We start from the raw sequence: 18,856 nt of genomic DNA, 5'->3' as shown, positions 1-18,856 counted from the left end.
GAATGCCTGGCAAAGCTTGTTTTCACAACAAACTCAAATTCATGTTTGTTCAGATTCTCCTGTTAATTGCACAAAAATTTTAGAAGTGTGTATCAGTAGCAATAACAAAAAAAAATATTTATGAATGCAGGAACTCTTTTTTTCAGTTTCCTTGATTCTCTCCAATTATTCTGGCTCTCCTTCATAATCCTACAATTAAATTTATTCCTCCTTTTTGCAGTGAGCTATGCTAAGAGCCTGGTTTCATCTTCAGACATCAATCTCATCTATATCTACCAGCACAAATATCCATTATGGAGATATTTACATTCTTTGGAATGAGACAGTAAAAGCTTAATCCTTACATTAGCATGCATTTTGCAAAACACAGGGATCTCAAATGGAAAGGCTACAAAGTAAAGTAGATATTTCACATAAGCAAACAAAACTGGTATTTCCACTTCTGCAACTCTGAAATCAACAATACAAAAAGGATATCCTGTCCAGGAAGCAAAATACACTAATTTGTATTATTCTCACTATGTTTAAATTTGTTTTCCCTTATTTTCACAAAGGCTTTAAGGTGCTATAAAACTGGAAACCTGTTGGTAACACAGGCAAGCCAACTCCTGCCATTCAGAAGCCATTTCAGATCCCTTTTTCTCCCCTAACTGGCACTGCTACAAACACACTCCTTCCCACTTCAAGGCAAGCAAAAGTCAAGAGCTACAAAATCATGTATGAACAATTAAGAAACACAATCTTAAATGGGAAATGATGTTTCCAAAACAGATTAGATTTAAAAAGGAAAAATAAGCACTTGTGAAGTTCTTAATGACTTGTTTTCTCTCAGACTACTTATAAACCCAGTTAGTCAAAACAGATTTTAAAAATGGCCTACCTTAGAAGTAATCCATTTGATAAGGATCAGAGCTAAACACCAGATCAATGCAATTCCCATTGGATCACCCCAAATAGCTGAGGCATACTCTCACCCCGATGGCCGCCAGTGCTGAAAGCAGCAGGGTACAGCAGTGAGGCACAAGGCAGGCAGCAGCTGTCACCTGACAGCCCCTGCAATGTGCTCTGCCCCGCTCCTCTCGCTGCCAACGCTGGACTCAAGGAAGTTTTACAACCAGAGGACATGGCAATTAGTAAAACCTTACTAAACCTCACAGAAATGACAACGGAAATGTAAAACCATGATTACATCCTTTCATCATCTTTAAATACAGCAAAGTGTGCCAGACAATAGGATCAGATTCCAGTAGTCAAAACACCCAAGCTAAGTCAGGATACTGCCTTGCCTTCAAATGCTATGAAGAGCCTGTTTCCAGCAGATTCCAGATATTCACAAGTTCCTTTTATCTCTGCCACCTGTAGAACTGCTAAGAACTGAACTTCAAAACATATTTCAAAATTGCTTTCATAGCAACATACTATAAATAATGTTAATGAAAGTTAACGCACTGAATATGTGCAACTGTTCAAACCAATTGTCATTGTCTAACTTCTTTTGTCCACTAAATACCAAGCCATCCTTCATACTAGCCATTTACACTCATGCCTGAACTGGCATGGGGCTTTTATTTATTGCTCCAAGGGCTGAACCTGGCTACAACCTCTGGAGCCCTTCCCAGGGTTGGAAAGCAGTTTAACCTCCTCCAAGAACACTGACTGTGCAGCAAAGTGTTCCTACACGCTTGGTGCAGCCTTGAGATTCATTCTAATTTCTAATGTCATTTTAGGCTGACAAAAATGTTTCATTTCAAAAATACAAAGAAATCTTAAATACTTAGGGAAAAAAGGAGCTACAGTGGTGGAGAAAAAGGAAGAGTGTAGGATAATAAGGGGTTTAAATCATGACGCTGAATAACTGAAATCAAAATTATATGAAGATCTACTCTTCCAATAATTTTTTTTTTTGCAAAAAAAAATCAATTCCAAATTCCAATATGTGCACAAACCACAAAAGTTAGCTCAGGTCACCAAAGGAGTAATTTTAACATTGAGAAACTAATTTCCTCCCCTCCACAGGAAAAGGGGACACACACAACAGCGGATGTTTACTAAATTAAGGAGAAGATTGATTAAGTGGGATAGAGCTCTTTGTTATTTTATATCATGATTCTGAATATTTATGATGTCTTTTAAGGTATAATCACGTTCTCAGCACAACCTGTGCATCCCTACAGAACCATTACATTCCAAACATGTATCTTCTGCCCTGTCCTCATTCCCCAGAAAAAAAAGTCAGATCAAAACCAAAGGCAAGAACATTCAGAATGGGCCTTTTGGTACCTCATTTCATGAATGCAGCACTTATCTAAAGGTCTGTTAAGTTCCACATAAAATACCAACTGTCACAGAGATAAATTTAAAAACATTACCACCTATAAATAGTTGACAAGGTTAAAACACCCTAACAATTAATCACCACTAGTCTGATTTTTCTTTAAAAAAACAAACCCACAATAAATGGCATCAGGCTATATTTGCATTACAATTTGGCACAACTGGAGCAGATCAAAACACACCTGCTGCTCAGATCTTTACACCTATACTATATGAAGCCCAGGAATTTTAATTTGTTTTTGAAGGCGATATTTACTCCAACTTGCTGAACCAGATCCCACCACAAGAGGTTCAAAGCTGCCAAAAAATGATCCAGTAACTGATCAAACCTCTACAACCTTATCAAGGGTTAAGGCACATTAGGTGCACACAATGAGTGAATGATTTAGTTTCTTTTGGAAGAAGCCTGGTTAGCACATACTAAAACCACTCCAGAAAACAATCAAATGAGCACAGCAAACAGGAACAATGAGGTGATCTGCTTCAAGACTGAACTCTCCTCTGAATAAAACTCAAGCATAAATGGCCTTAAACTCTTTGAAATGTCAAGCATTCCTCTCTGTCACCACTACTATCAATCCCAGACAAATCTTGTTTTCCTGTCTTGAAACATACAAAGATGTTCTTGGGACTGTATGCATAGTCCTGCCCCACATGCATGGTGCAAAACTTTCTTCCACCAATTTCAGAAATACAACATTATCTTAGCAAACAGAACTATACAAAGTGATCACACTTTCCTCTTTTGTCTTCCACCATTAAGTGGTTTAATTAAGAAGCCTTTTCTTACTGGCAGTTAGCTTAAAACTGTCTCATGCATAAGTTTAATATGAGAACACAGAAATAAAAGTATTTGACAGCTTGTTAAGCGCCACTTGACTATTATTTGTTTTAATTACAGCTTGGAAATGGAAAGATTGTTTTGGCAATACAATTCTGAATTTGGAGACCGAGTAAAATCAGAAAGCGCACGGGTTTGTATGAGAAGTTTAACAAATCAACACAGAAGCTAAAGTGTCTCTTTTGGAGAAAGTGCTGCTTTGAATAACCCCACTAACAACAGCAAGATTGTGAAAGTGAAAGAGATTACATTTTACAAAGAAGAATTATTCAAAGTTATTAATAAGTATGGTAAACCCACAGGTAGAAGGCTACGTAAAAATGTGGTAATACTAAATGCTCCAGATTTCAAGGACAGACATATTCTATTACCATCTCTATGTCTGTCAAGTGGGCAATTTTCCTTATCTCTCTCTCTCTCTCAGTGATCACAATCACTCCTCCCTCAGGAGGGGACATCTGCTGTTGAATGTCACTGCATGACTGATAAGGACTATAACACCCCATTGTGAGATGCTCCGCCCAGAGGGAGGAGCCAAGCATTCCTACCCAGATATAATCCGGAGGTTCTGAAACACCAGCAAGGCTTCTCCACTGGATTCTCCAGAGGAACAGCAGCTGCCTCTTCTTCTACTGGATCTTCAGAGGAAGAATACACCCTTTCCTACAGGACCCCCTGCTCCAACAGAACCACACCTGACACTTCAGGAGGACTGCAGCCACATTTCCAACTGGACTGCTACCAACACCCTGACCAACAGGGTGTCAGGCTGGGCTCTAACTCTGTCAGTGTTGTTCCAGTGTACTGCATTGTTTATTTTATCCTTTTATTTTTCTTTGCTATTAAAGAACTAGTATTTCCTGCTCCCATATTTTTTGCCCGAGAACCCATTAATTTAAAATTTATAGCAATTTGGAGGGGTGGGGAGGCTCCTGCCTTCCTTAGCAGACGCCTGTCTTTCCAAACCAAGACACTAAATTCTATCTGTGTTAGCTACTCCCTGTTATACTGCCTCAGTTCTGGGACTGCGGAGACCCTTCAGCTGTGGACATCACCATCAGTCTCAGCTACATCTTGAAACTAAGAGGCACACAAAAAGAATAGCTATCATACATTGCATTGTTTGTTTTTTAATGGGGGAAGTTGCTAATGCTGTTTCATTTTCTTTCTTGTCTTTTTCTTTACTGCTTTCCAACAGATTCTTTTTCAGTTTTTCTAAAACCCATTTCCTTGATGTCTGCAGAGACACCATGTATGGTAAGGCAAAATTGACAGTACCTAACATTCACATACAAGTTGTTACCTATTCCTTTCCTCTTACCGTCACCTCCCATGTGTAAGTGCAATTGCTGTCTCTTACCATTTCTAAAGAAACAGAAATATCCCAATGGCTTCAATGTAGACTGGATGATATGCAGCATTGTGTGATGCATTTAAGCAATCAATGGCATGTTTTGCTATAACTTTTGCATTTACCGAACAAACCTCTCTGTGCTATTCCTGAGAAGAATATCAATGCATTATCAATACAGCAGAAAGCAGTTGGGGTCTTGAAACAGTTGTTACAAAGATTCCACTAAGGAATTTGCTAAAGATACCAGTTTGCTCTCATTGGGAAACAGACATCACATGGGACCAGCTCTTACCCATTCAGAGTAGCTCCCCCCATTAACAGACCATGATTATTTGTAAGGCTCCAATTATTTCCATATACACTCCTAAAGATCTGCCAGGCTCCATGTGGAAACCCATTATTTCCTATTACATACTCTGCTATTTGAAGTACCACGTACAGGATCCCAATTTTACTTGTATATTTCTAAATACCCCTTATTCCAATACTTTTCTGTATTTATTTATTTTGCTGAAGTTCATCAGCCCTGAGGATGGCTCAGGATTGCCTTACAAAGCTTAATAAGTACTGTTTGTGCAGAAGTGCCTTTAAATGCTCTAACCCCCCCCAAAAAACATTTCAGTAAGACCTACAAGAAATCCAGAGTTGAAGCAAGAGCACCAGATTTCAGATACACTGCTGGGTCTCAAATGACACTCCGTTTTAAATACAGCAGGGTTGTTGATGTCCAACACCACCTGAGTTTTTATGCTCAGTTAGAGGTATGAAGTTGCTTATCACTCCTACTTGCCAGAATGACCTGATTTCATGGGCATGCACCTTTACCTGGCCCAGAAAAGAAATCTAAGAAATCTCCATGGAGTCTCCTTTGCCGTTCAAACACCCCCTTCCAGAACAGAGGCCTGTGGCACACCAATTTCTAGGATATACTCCTGACTGACCTATTGCTGTGAACCAGTCTGGGAACTTTACTATGTTAACAGCATGTAGTGACAGTAGAGGAATAAGCCTATCATTTACAAATTCATCAGCACACAGTGGAAAAAAACCCAAAACTCATTTCCATCTTTTCTTTGCTTTTCTCCCTGTCTCATTATATATCCTGTGTGATCTCTTTCTCCAGCAGACTTCATAAAAAAGAATAATTAAATGGTAATCTATGAGTATTCTTGTAACAAGTGTGGGTAGCTACTGCTGCAGCCCAACCCAACCACTAAACACTGCTCTCAAGGAAAAAAAAAAAAAAGAAAATGCACCATTATTTTTACATTGATACAAGATACAGAAAATAGAATTTCTAGAATTTCACAGTGTATACACAATAACCAACTTTTACAAATGCTACATCTATTTTTATCTTATTTTAAAATGTTATCTAAGCAATTACTTCCAATTCAGCTTCTTATTTAAAAGATTTGCCATGTTAGCCCAAGTTGCAACTGGGTACAAGATTCCAAGTACTCCAGCTGTTTATTAACAAAATCATAGAATCATTTAGGTTGTTAAAAACCTTTACGATCATCGAGTCCAACCGCTAACCCAGCACTGCCAAGTTCACAACTAAACCATGTCCCTAAATGCCACATCTATACATCTTTTGAATAATTCCAGGGACAGTGACTCATCAACAAAGCTACATATGAGCTAGCAAGCAATAAGCAAGCATGAAAGCCTAAGAAAGTTAGCAAAATTCACCTTCACAACCACATATTCATCACACTGCAACTGCCTCACTCATTGCAACTAAACTCAAAAGGCTGGTTGATCTTAAACCAAGGGCTGAGAAATCCAAAACATGGACTTTGAAAGTCAAGGATGGCTACAAATCCAGATGGCAAAAATTACACCCTTAAAAACCACTTTTCAGTTTTAGAAATCTTCCATTTCAACCCTCAGTAAGACAGAAAAGGAAAGAAACCCCCCCTTAGAAAAGATACAACCACAATGAAAAGGGGTAAGAGGTAGTCTATATTTTATATAAATAAATATATAAATATAAAAATATATTTAATATGAATATATAAATATAATATCTAGTAAAAGATAATATATTTGTATTTTATGTAAATAAATAATAAAAATCTTTGTCCAAAAAAGCACATTATTAAACATTGCATTTTTCTGTTGCCTATTTTAAACTTTTCCTCTTATTTGCTCAACATCATGATTTTGCAGGTTGACAGAAATGGACATGTAACAGTGAAAAAGGCAAAACCATACATATTGTAGTTGAGGGGTGTATAAGAACACTAACTTCCTCGCATAGATTCAACACCTTGAAACAGCTTACTTTTTTTAAAAATTATACTTTTGCAATACAAATTGGAACACTCCCACTACCTCTGTCATATCATGAACTTCAGTTTTTTAGATGTGTTTCCATAAGAAAAAGTGTTATATGGTATAAACTTATAATTGGATTGCTTGTCTTAGTGACAAGCAATCAAATTTAGATAATTTAAATACAGAAACTCTGAAATTTACTGTTTTAGGTAACACAAATCACCACAAGATTAACTGAAGTTCAACAATACAGTATTCTTCCTCTGATTTATTCAGACACACACTTTCAAAGGATGTTTACTTACTGTGGCCTTTTAGGACTTTGCTTAAATTCACAAAACTAAGATTTCTGCTTCTCTCCAGAGAGGAGATTTTGGAGAGGAGTTATACACCACTTTTTTTAAAGCCTCTTTAAAAAAACAAACAAAAAAAGGAACAAAAAAGTTAAGACAAAATTGACACATATGTATTTTTCAATACTTTTTTGGAAATATTCATTGGCAGGTACTTCTAACCTGCTCATTTGCAGCAAGAAGCAAGGCCCATTTTAGAGTTCAATACAAACACCTTCATCTGTGATTTCAATGAGTTAAAGAACAGTACCATTCTTACAAGACAAAGTTCCACCAGGGTCTCAAGACTGCAATCCACACCATAAAGGTAGATTTAGAACTCAAGAAGTTGAGTTTTATCTGCTCCAAGTTAACATGTTTCACTGTTAAATACACCTTCAGCCAAGACTGAATGGTATACTGGAAGCAAATCAACAGTAATTTCAATTCCCACGTACTTCACATATTGCAAGTAACCCAGCTATGTAAGTGAGAACAGTTGAACATTACCGTGTGACAAGAAAAGCTACCAATGTTTTAGACTCTGGAATAAAAAAAATTATGTTCTATTTCTAAAGCATATCCTTTGAACAGTGAAAGATCATCTTACTGCGCTATATTTAAATGGGAATCTAAATAAAAAATATTGAGTTTACAATCTCACAGAAAGACATGGCAAAACTGTCAACACATCACAACAACCAGAAAAGAAAATTACAGAACTTAAAGTCACACAAGTTGTATCTCATAATTCTTTACAAACTATCAATACAAGACACAAAGGATGCAACAAGTCTGTCTTCTAAAACCTCCAAGGTTTAAGCTTTTTGCCTTGGAGAGAATCTTTCCTAATAACTTTTACGCTTATGTGAACACTACTAGCTCACCTGTGATTCTTCAGAGCCTCCAGAAGCGTGTGTGTGGAAAGGGGGAGCACAGGAAGCACTCAGGGCCTCCCCACACAGCAGCTCATGTATGAATTTCTACAGATGTCTGTCCAGCTCATGAATTCAGAGAAGAGAGCAATGCAGTGCAATAAGTGAAGGCTAAAAGGCACAGGGGCAGGGTATAATGTGAGATGCTCCTTTTCCCTTGCTTCCTGGGCTTCTTTCTCATTCACACATGAAAAGGAAAGGGAAAGAAATAAAATTTATAATAACAACTAAAAGCCTCTATTTGACTAAGTGATGGGTACTCCCATACCTATGAGGGCTCACCTCCCTCTAAGCCTAGAGTAATATCTTCCTGCCTGGTACTTGTCTAGCAAGTTTTTCCTAATCCAGCACTGCTAAAAGCTACCTTTAACCCCTTCACTCACATTTCAATTCACTTTAGAGGAAGCATTCAAAGAACAGTTTACACAAAATGAAAATATTCACGCTTACTAAGACTCCCCAGGCAACATAGCTACCAATTGCTTTAAGCAAGGATTTTCAATTTCCAAATCTCATTTAAAAAAAATTAACAATTTCCAAAGGGATAAAACAAACAAAACAAAACCTAACACACTTCAGCAGTTCCCCAGACACACTGGCATATGCTAAAGCTCCAACAGTATATTAAATATTAGAAAGGCAGTAATAAAAGGATCTTTGTTTCTGTTTCCTTGCTAGCCATCACTTAAAAATATTAGATTGTCAAAAAAGATTATATTTCAAGGGGAAAGCTGCAGAGAGAGCACAGAACATCTGAAATAAATAAAGTCTGGCTTTCATTCTCTTATTTTGTGATTATTTCCATTAAAGTAACTGAAGAACTACAGAGGACAGACACTGAAAATGGTTACACCATTTGCTGCCAAATTCACAAATCAGTATTGTGTTTAATTTATGACAGTAAATGAAAACAATAGTTAACTTAAAGTCATCACAGAGTTTAAGAAGAATAAAGAGTGTCAAAGAAAGATCACCAAAAGGCAAAGCACAAAACTAAAAAGCCACACATGGTATCATAGTACATGAAATACAGAAAAGACTGATCAACTACATTCAACTTCTTTCATCTCAACAAAAACCCTAACATTTCAAGTTAAAGAAAACCCAAACAAATGAAACTAACAAAAACCAAACAAGAGAAACCCCCCCACACACCTTATACAAATCCAAACCATAGCAGATAGTTTCTGCTACAATGTTCTTCCTAGATGAAATTCATCTAGAGATGCATCTGCACTAAATACTTTTTGCAGAATCTGCTGCTTGCCCACCATCCGCAAAAATGCTTTTGGTCTCTTAATTAATGATAAACTGACCAATTTCAAGTGAATTGATAGGCAAATCAATTTCAGCTGAACCCCTTAAACTTGAAGAAGCTCTAATGAGACAGTAAGCTGAAAACCCTAGTCTTCCCCATGGCTCACACCTGCAATTTCAACACCTTTCCTCACTTTCCAGGCCACAATATATTATTGCCATCTTCCCACCTTTCATTTCATTGAGCTACCAATAGAATCCTTTCTTACTTCTAAATTCTCATTCTCTGACCTGTAGCAGATGCAGATTTCTTATAGCAAATGCTCTAAAAATTTGCTAATGAAGTTTAATAAAGGGATTTTCATACAAACTTTATGTTTCATAGGCATCTACACAGCTTTAAACATGTAATTATTGCCTTGCATTAATATTCTGTCGGCATGTGGGTGCCAGCAATCCATGCATCCAAACACTTTTCATCAAAACCCAAATCTACTTATTTCAGCTTCTCACCCACTACAGATAAAGCTGACCCTGAAACAGAGAGAGCTTTTCAGTAGTGTTGTGCCTGCAGGTGTTGAACTGAAAAAGACTACTGTGTTTGAGACTGAAATACACTGAAAAGGCTCAGCTTTCCATTACAGAGATGTCAGTGTAAGAAATATTTTCCTCGACATAAAAAAAAAGTGGATTTGTTTTTGTTTGGTTTGGCTTTTTTTCTAATAGGTCCGTATGAAGAAAGAAGCAGCTGACAAAGGAACAGAAGAATTACAAGCTCAAAATGAATATAAAAAGCTACAAGGCAAAAAACAATGTATGATTGCAATCCTGTTAGCAGAGGCATGGGAAGGAAATATGGAAACAGGCATAAAAAGAAAGTGTTCTTTTAATAGATTTAAACACTTTTGATATACTTCACTGCTGACATATTGACATAGGAAAAAAAGGTGGATGCTACCACTACTATCTTTCTACAGCCTTCTCATAAGTACTATATCCTTGTAGAGACTCCTCATTATTCAACCTAAATGTGATAAAGTGTGCACTTTATCATATTTACAACATTCCGAGACCTCCTACAATTAAAAACCACTTTCAAGTGATTTTTCTTAAAGTGATTTCACAGCAGCACACCTCAGAATTGAATATGCCATTTTTGAAGGTAACAAGATGCTACGTTCATTGTCAGGATTTTAACACTAAACAGAAATTGAATTAAGCATAGAAAAGACATTATTTCAATAGGATTTAGAAGATCTACATTTGTAAAATTACATGCCATTACCATTTTACTTAGTTATCCTGCAGAGATGCTGAAAACAGCCCTATAATTATTCCATTGTTTCTTAAAGAAGCAAGAATTGTAGCAGTACCAACAAGAATGTTTATCTCTGAAGCTCCTTGCCACCCACTGGACACCTGTCAGTCTTGGCACTGGCCTTTATGTGCCCATGTAAAGAAGATTTTGCATGGCATAGCCCTCTCTTGACCAAATTAGGCTAACCTCATCTGCATTGACATCAGTGCCTACAATTTTGGAATCTCATCGACAGAAATAGCTTTATCACAGGGCCCAGCATACAAATTAAGCATCTGTATAGGGCATGCTGAACTTGTAGAAGTGATAAAAAGCTGTAGTGGAAAAATCTTAGCATATACTTTGAAGCTGTAATTAAGGCAACAGTTAGGTACTCTGGGTGAACTTGTTATTTAAAGTCTGGGGGTTTAGTCCACTTGCTGTATTCTCTGTTTGCACACAAGCTAATGAAAAAATCTTATATTGTAACCAAGAATCATGATCAGTAGCTCTGTATGTATTTCCGGAATGTGGAAATTACACACATTTTTGATATCAGATTCCAGTTTTGTCTTCAAATTTGGCATCACTAATCATCCCATTATTCTGTAAGAAGCCATTTCAGCTTGCTACAGGATTATCTCCAGGACTTAACTTCTGCTGCCTGCATAACAAACTAAAACTATCAAGAGACAATTCATTTTAATAATGTTATATGATTTAGGCAGGAAAGGGGAAATCTGGTATATTGGATCATCATTTTCTTATTAATGTAGTTAACTAATTTTACAGAGGAACTTTTGGAAAGGAGCAAAGGACAAAGCAAGTTAGATAAGCAAACACAGTTGGAAAATGAGGTAAGGAAAGGAGTAGCTTGTATGACTATAGCAAAATTCCAGGCTTTTCATCATTATGTCAGAGCTGTGACTTCACAGATCAAAAGGCACACAGCAACAGTCGCCCCGTTTTCCAGGGGAAAGGAGGATCTGCTGTCACTTATTTCACCAAATATGATGGAAGACAGATACAAGACCTCAATATAATTAAAGCCTTTCTCATTTTGACAGAATTTGAAGACTCATAGAAATCCAGATGATCATGCAGAACAAAAGAATAGTAGAAAACACTAAAAATATTTTTTGCTTTAGAATAAGTTACTGAATATGGATGCTATTGCTCCTATAGGGAACAGTACTGGAAGTGCAAAGACTACTCCAACACACAGCTAAGAAATACAGAAAGAAATGCAACCCATCCTGTAGTTCAAAATTCCTGGGCTTCTGGAAGTTCCATGGAGAGCCAGCCTATGACATACACAACAGAACCTTGCTTCCCATGCTGTAAATCAGCCTATCCCCACCAAAATTGCCTCAATGTCTTTCTTATTGCTTCCTACATAAAATTGTAAATTGCCCTCATGCCTCTAATCAGAAATTTCCAAACAACTCACTCTCCTTCTAATGTCCTCTCTTTTGCAACATATTCCACCAAATAGTGTAGGAGAACTGCAAAAGAAAGGTAGCACATGCTGTGGCTAACCAATTAGCCTGGGTCAAGTCCTATTGCATACCACACTAGAGAACTCCTTGAAATCACCAGTGAAGAGCCCAAGTCTCGGTCTTTCATTTACTTTCCAAACTATGAAGAGCAAAAACTTCTCAAATCCAAGAAATAAAATTATTTTTTAACACTGAACTTTTTATTCTGCTTTGAGATACACAAGTATTTGTATTACGTAGTTTTTATGTCTTTCAAGGAAGTTGCAGACGTATTCTTCTAAACAAGCAATACAAACATTTTGGAAAATATCCTGCATTGAAGGTATATTTGGCAAAAAATCATTAGCCAAAACATTATCATTATTTATTATAATCCATACTTATGATGCTCTTAATTTCAAACTCATCTCAAAAAATATACATTAAAAAAAAAAAGATTACTAGGAATTCCCATACAGCATATATTTGCTGTTGTTTAATAGACCAAGAGTAAGATTCCACTTGGGTTTTTCACAGAGTTCCCAAGTCAATTTATGCACATAGGTTGTTGCTCCCATAACTAAATCATAATTCTCTACTTAAAAAGTGGAAGGTGTGAAATGGCAATAGCCTTCACATACTGCAAAGAGCTCAAACGCCAAAGGAAGAATTAATTTTTTTGAGTGGTTTCTCTAGAGCATTCATCAAAACTATCAGAGCACTTCACAAGTTCCTGCCAAGAGAAGTTGAGGACGCCTCATTCCTGGAAGTGTTCAAGGCCAGGTTGAATGAGGCTTTGAGCAACCTGGTCTACTGGAAAGTGTCCCTGCCCCTGGCAGAGGGGACGGAACTAGATGATCTTTAAGGTCACTTCCATCCCAAACCACACTATGATTCTATGATAAGTTTGATTCATCCTCAAACTCCAGCCCAGCATCAAGATCAGAGCCCAAACGTCAGTTCTTCTGGACACACAATTTAAGACTGCTAGAATTGTATTCTTCAGTTTTTTTTTTTAATCACATGCAGCCTACACATAAGCGTGGCTCCTGAGCCTAAGCATCTCCCTCTTTAGAGGGGGTGGAGAAGAAGAAGAGGGCAGGAAAGGCAAATCAGGCTGCAAGATCTCACATCAAGCACTCAACAAATGAGAAGCATACAGTCGTGATCTAGGAAAAGCCTGACGTATATGTCCACACTAATAAGCAATTATAAGATGGAAGCATGGGAAGTATCTTCTTCTCCAGAGTGGCATTTAACAGCCCTATAAATACATCCAGTCCTTCATTCTTCCCAGACAAAAACCACAAGGTATGACTAAAATGCTTTTCACAACAAAAGTACATTTTCAGCAATAAAGGAGGTAAGGATTTCCTGTAAAACATTAAAAAAACCTAAAATCTCACAATGCATTCATGTCAGGATTTTAACATGGATTGCAGAGGCAATTGAAATGCATATTTCCTAAATGCTGTGATTATCTTTAGAATTACATCCATAAGGGAAGAAAACTTATTTAACAGCTCTTCTGTTTTACTTCAATTGGGAAAAAAAAAAAACAAAAAACCAAACCCCACACCAAAAAAAAAAGAAAAAAAAACACACAAAAACAAACAAACCAGAAAATCCCACAAAAAACAAGCCAACAATCAAACTAAGAAGCTATTGGTCAGAACATACTTTACCCACATAACTTGAGAAATTAAAAAAAACTCTACAATTATCTCAGAGACCACTTCTGGTGTTTTAAGATATAAACTACATATGTAACTCATAATTTCTAATTATAGAAAACAAAAATCTGTTTCTAAAATTAACACAAAATGTATCTTGAGCAATAGAGAAATCTTTATACAGAGATATACAAATACACTCAGCATGTAAGCTGGAACCAAATGCACAAATTTAAAGCAATCATTCTTAACCAGTGAGTACAAACATTTTACAGAAAATAGTACAATGCAAAAAAATTAAGGTAGTTCTCTAAACTGATACATTTTTATCCTTCTAGACCTGAGATACACTTTTCCAGGAACAACTGAACTTTCAACACTGGATTGGCTATTTCTATTACCTACAAACCCTATAGCTCAATAAAAATCTTTAAAACTGTGGGTTTGGAAGTAGTCTGAAGCTGTTTCCCTAGGCACACAATGCCTACTAGGTTTTTAAGTAGTGTAGTAATCACGGCTAGGTGTGGACAGGGCATTAGCAATAAAGCAATCTGTCCTTAATGATGAGAGTAAGTTTCCAAGTGCACAGTTCATGCCAAAATGCCTTTGATCCTGAAAATTCAACATGGTACAAAGCTTTGAACAGGTTAGCCACAAAAGCACTGCTGAGTGCTCGAGAGCCTTCTCCTTTATAATAATTGAAATGAGACTAAACACTGCTCAAGTTTCCTTTTTTAATGAAAATAATTGCTTGATGTCTTAAAAATCCCCAGGTATAGCACAGTTTATCTGAAAAACTGATGTGTCTCATTCTCAGGTTATGGCTTTTTAGTGGTACAAGAGTACTTCAAGTACTTCCAGCCCACCTTGAATCAGAGATCGCAAGGGGTACAACAGCCAGGGCTGGCACTGACTGGCACCTCAGTGCATGGACCTTGTTGTATCTTCTTTTCATTCCCAAATTTTGCAAAACAAGTTTCAACATAACACTCAACAACGGAGAAGCAGAAGTATGAGTATTAAGCTGAACTCCTTTCCTGGATCCAGCCTCCCCCATACCATGGGCAGGTGGTACAGGAGGCTCGCTGCCCTTCAGCTCTACACCTTTCAGCCTTTCACTGAAGTATGGCTTGTCCTAAGGCAATATGTATTATTCCACCTCTTCCTGAATCCAGACATGTTGTGGAGGAGTGGGACAAGCTCATACAAATGCAAGGCTCCTGAAATGAGGAACTGGAGGAAAAAAAAAATTTTTTTGCAAGTAATGCTGGAAGACACAAAAACACAGCTTTGAAATTGTAATCAGAATTGTAACTATTATTATTGTACTACAGAAAAATGCTGTTTGAAACACAGTGTACATCTGTGAAATGCACAGGATAAATTTTAGTTTGCGTCAAGCAGTACCTTTTTATGCTAATACTTTTCCGTTTTTATGTAGAAAAACAAAATAAAGACATCTACAATCTAAAAAATGCCTTTGAATGCAAAGTTATAAAGGTCACAACAATATCCCCCACAAAACAACATGAAGGGACAATAAGCTACCTTCCACTGGCAGATAAGATTACTGGAAATTCTCAAAATATTTTCAGGGTAATCACTCCATACAAAATGGTTTTCTATAGGTGAAATTAAGCAAGTAGCTTAGCAAAACTCAAACCCTGCTTCTCTCTATATTAAATAACATCACAAACCCCTTGAAAGAGGAATTTAGCTTTTATTCTCTAAACAAATATCACAGCATACTTATTTATTTTGCTTTAATTTTTCCTAGACATTTTGTACATAAAATATATTCTGACAAACTCCCTGATGGCTTACTTTGCATTTTTTTCTCCTAACAACTACATATAAATCATGTGCCACATTTTGATAGTCTCCCTTTAAAACTGAAAGGATGGTGACTGCCAGTATTTTTATTATTTAAAACATAAAGAGTAAAGCATAAGAAACCAAATAAACAACTGAACAGAAAGCCTCCTTGCTACACTATGGATAAGACTAAAAGTAGGAGAGAAAGCTTAACACCAATAATACTTATTTTTGTTTGCTGTTATGACAGAAAAAAATGGGGGGTGATGGAGGTCTGAACAAATCTTTGAGACAGAAATAAAATTTTCAAGGAACCACATTCCGATTTGCATCATTGTCAAAGCTGGGGAAACCCACCTCTGGCTTGTAGTGCGGCACAAGAACCTCTCCTGAAATATGAGGAGCAAGCATTCTGCAAAGCCAGGAGAGTAACTCATCTCTTCACAGAGGCTGGGAGAAGTGATTGAATTCCTACATCTCTAAATGTCAACAGCATATGTATTCTAAGAAAGGGGAAGACAACATTCACAGACTTTTCTTTAGCTCATGACAATTAACTATTGCAAGTCAGAGCTAAGCATCACCACTACCTGCTTAATCCAGAAGAAACCTGGGCTCCGCTTCACAGTCCCCGCAAAGGGATACAGAAGTGAAGTCAGGCATACTCTTGCCTCTCTCAACAAGCAGACTCTTTTTTCACCTCTGACTGAGTTTACATTTAGGCATGTATATGCAACAGCACACCAGTCTGGGCAGAGTTTTTTTAAAAGTAACTATCTGATTTTCCTATATTTATCAATCTGAAGTGCCAGATATATGAAAATCCTTCAGAGAGCAACTTGGCATCACGCTGAGCACATCAGCAAGTTCTGGGCACTGAGAGAATTTGATACTACAAAGTCTCGAACAGACTCTCAGCTTATGATTATGGGAGCTGCCTCCATGTATGTGCTAAATCTGTGCATGTCAAAGCCTGCTACATGTGTGCAGAAGGCTGTTCTGATTCCAAACCCCTCTCTCAAATAGAAAATACCAGGTGACTCATTTCCTTGACATGCACATGCATGATCCCAATGTAGGTAAGAGACCTTTTCTTTCCAAAATGCAGGTGGTGTCAAACTCCATCAGATCAAATCAATGTCATACCAGTGATGTCCCTTAGAGTGACAACAGTCCTGCTAATAATAACTCTGCATATTTTTTGTCAATACACATTTCTGAAAAGCATATGGGGTAGGTTGGAGGACACGGACAAACAGCTGGGAGGGAGGTAATCCTGCTTTCTAGGCCACTTTTTTGTGGTCAAAACTGACAGGCAAGCTACCAAAAAGTATTCAACACTAAAGTATAAAAAAAACACCAAATCAAGAGGAAAAAAAAAAAGCTAAAAAGTGCGTAATGCCAAGCATTATACAGATTTGTATCTCGAGCTTTGCAAATAGCCAAGAACTATGATACTTCTTAAAAGGCAAATCAATTCTGTTATTATTACCAGTGAAGTAACATGGCCATTACATGTATTGCTATAAAATGATAATTCAGTACCTATAAAGACAATTTAATCTTTAATAAAACTGATAAAACTATCTGCAGTATCTTGATATAGTTGCCATTTAAATCTACAAAACCCTACTCAAGTAGGACATCAATTTTCTTTTTCCCCCCTCACGCTCCTGTCTAGATTTCTGCAACAATCAACAGCCCACAGCTGAACTCATATGACACAGTGAAGGCCTCCAAGACGTCAAGGCTGCCAGATTCTGAAGGTGTGTGATGACTTTACATTAGGTTCTTCATTGTGCTGGCAAAAGAACACTCTGTGTGCTGATGGAACTGACATCATTAATACCCACAAAAAGTTTTTCATTACAATACAGAAAAGATGTAGTCAGGCATTAACTAGCAAGGCTCTTTTCATCCCCCAGCCACCCCCGAAAGGAAGATCCCCACAGTCTCTTAGAAATCTTCTATCAAGGGACTGCTTTCAGGAATAGCACCAAACCATGCCAAACTACTATCAGAATAATATACTTGGTCATAATGGAATGGCTAAGATAAAAACCTATTTTAAAAAGCACAAAACATTTGAAAACATAATAATCACCCATTAATTTTATGACACAACATCTACCTATGTTTGCAACTTAAAGGCATTAGACTTCCACTTTTTTCACAGAAACAGAAAAACACTAACAAAAGTTAATTGCTACAGAAATACTGAGAATTTTATCTGAAGTGTTAAGATATCACTATAGGACACGAAAGAAGACAAGCGCACATCGCTGTTCTCAAGGTGAAGAGAAAAAAAGGGAAGTTTATTTTCTGACTCCAACATTTATAGTTTTCCAAAAGTGACAGTGGATTGGAGGGTGACAGTGCCACCTCTCCAATGACACTGGACAAACCAACAGTCTATCAAATTTCTCCTCCTCCATAAAAGAATGCAAAACAATGAGTTATTTACAGAGAGTGTGTGAGAAAGTTCGCTACAAAAATGTCAACATCAGAAGGCTTAGAAAAATCTTAAAAAATCAGGGCGACATTAAGATATTGAAAACAAGTGAGCTTGAAATAAAAGCTAAAAAATGAGGGGCTGGATAAAAACCATGAGCTCTACTACTATGAATAAAAGCCTAGGAACAAATAAAAGTAAATTCCAATAGATGCAATTATGATGCTTCACCTACTGAATTTGAATGAAAACAGAATACAAAAATAATTTTTATTTGCCCTGATGCAAAAACCATTTTTAAAATAAAATTATTTAAATCATTCTCCTTTGCCAATATAATGAATTCATCATATTATGTAACAGGTATAAGGGTTAACTTCTAAGGAAAGTATTTAACTAGTTTATGTGACCTTCGAAACTCTGAGTAAAAAAAATATTCAAGTTGCAACTGGAGTTGTTACATTTGTCAGTCCAGATACAATTTCTGTAACACTGCTCTGTACACTTTCTCTGCATGGCCATACTTATATTCCAGACAACACCAACAGAGATAGTACTACCCATAAAATCAGTTACTTCACTTCTCCAAACAACAAGTAACAGACACCACCAAAAACTACCAGCCTAGGAGTTCACTTCAGAAAAAAACTTTTTTTTTCACTTACCTGCATACCCTGAAAACAATTTTCAGAAAGAGACACAATACTAAAAACATCATGTAGGTCTCATCTGCCAGAAAGGACCTTAATCACCAGCTGATTCAGCTTTCATTCTTTCTGCTCAGTTTCTTACAGCCACACTTCCC

The 18,856-nt window shown here is 37.0% G+C and overlaps 1 protein-coding gene across 5 annotated transcripts in view; it reads right to left on the bottom strand.

Moving 5' to 3' along the window:
* Window positions 1-18,856, bottom strand: part of PDE7A (phosphodiesterase 7A) — a gene marked incomplete at its 5' end in the record, with an annotated part of 77,095 nt that overhangs the window by 42,339 nt on the left and 15,900 nt on the right. For 2 of the 5 annotated variants that reach the window (XM_084208580.1, XM_084208583.1), the window contains one exon: window positions 881-1,003. The exons of the other annotated variants lie outside the window; for them this stretch is intronic. In XM_084208580.1, coding sequence (XP_084064706.1) covers window positions 881-940 — 60 coding nt within the window. Of the gene's footprint in view, window positions 1-880; window positions 1,004-18,856 lie in introns of those variants that run through there. 5 annotated transcript variants of the gene reach the window in all.

This window comes from Fringilla coelebs (genome assembly GCF_963513975.1).
Source record: "Fringilla coelebs genome assembly, chromosome: 1".
NCBI classification, from domain to species: domain Eukaryota; kingdom Metazoa; phylum Chordata; class Aves; order Passeriformes; family Fringillidae; genus Fringilla; species Fringilla coelebs.
This window is presented reverse-complemented; position numbering and strand designations above follow the sequence as displayed.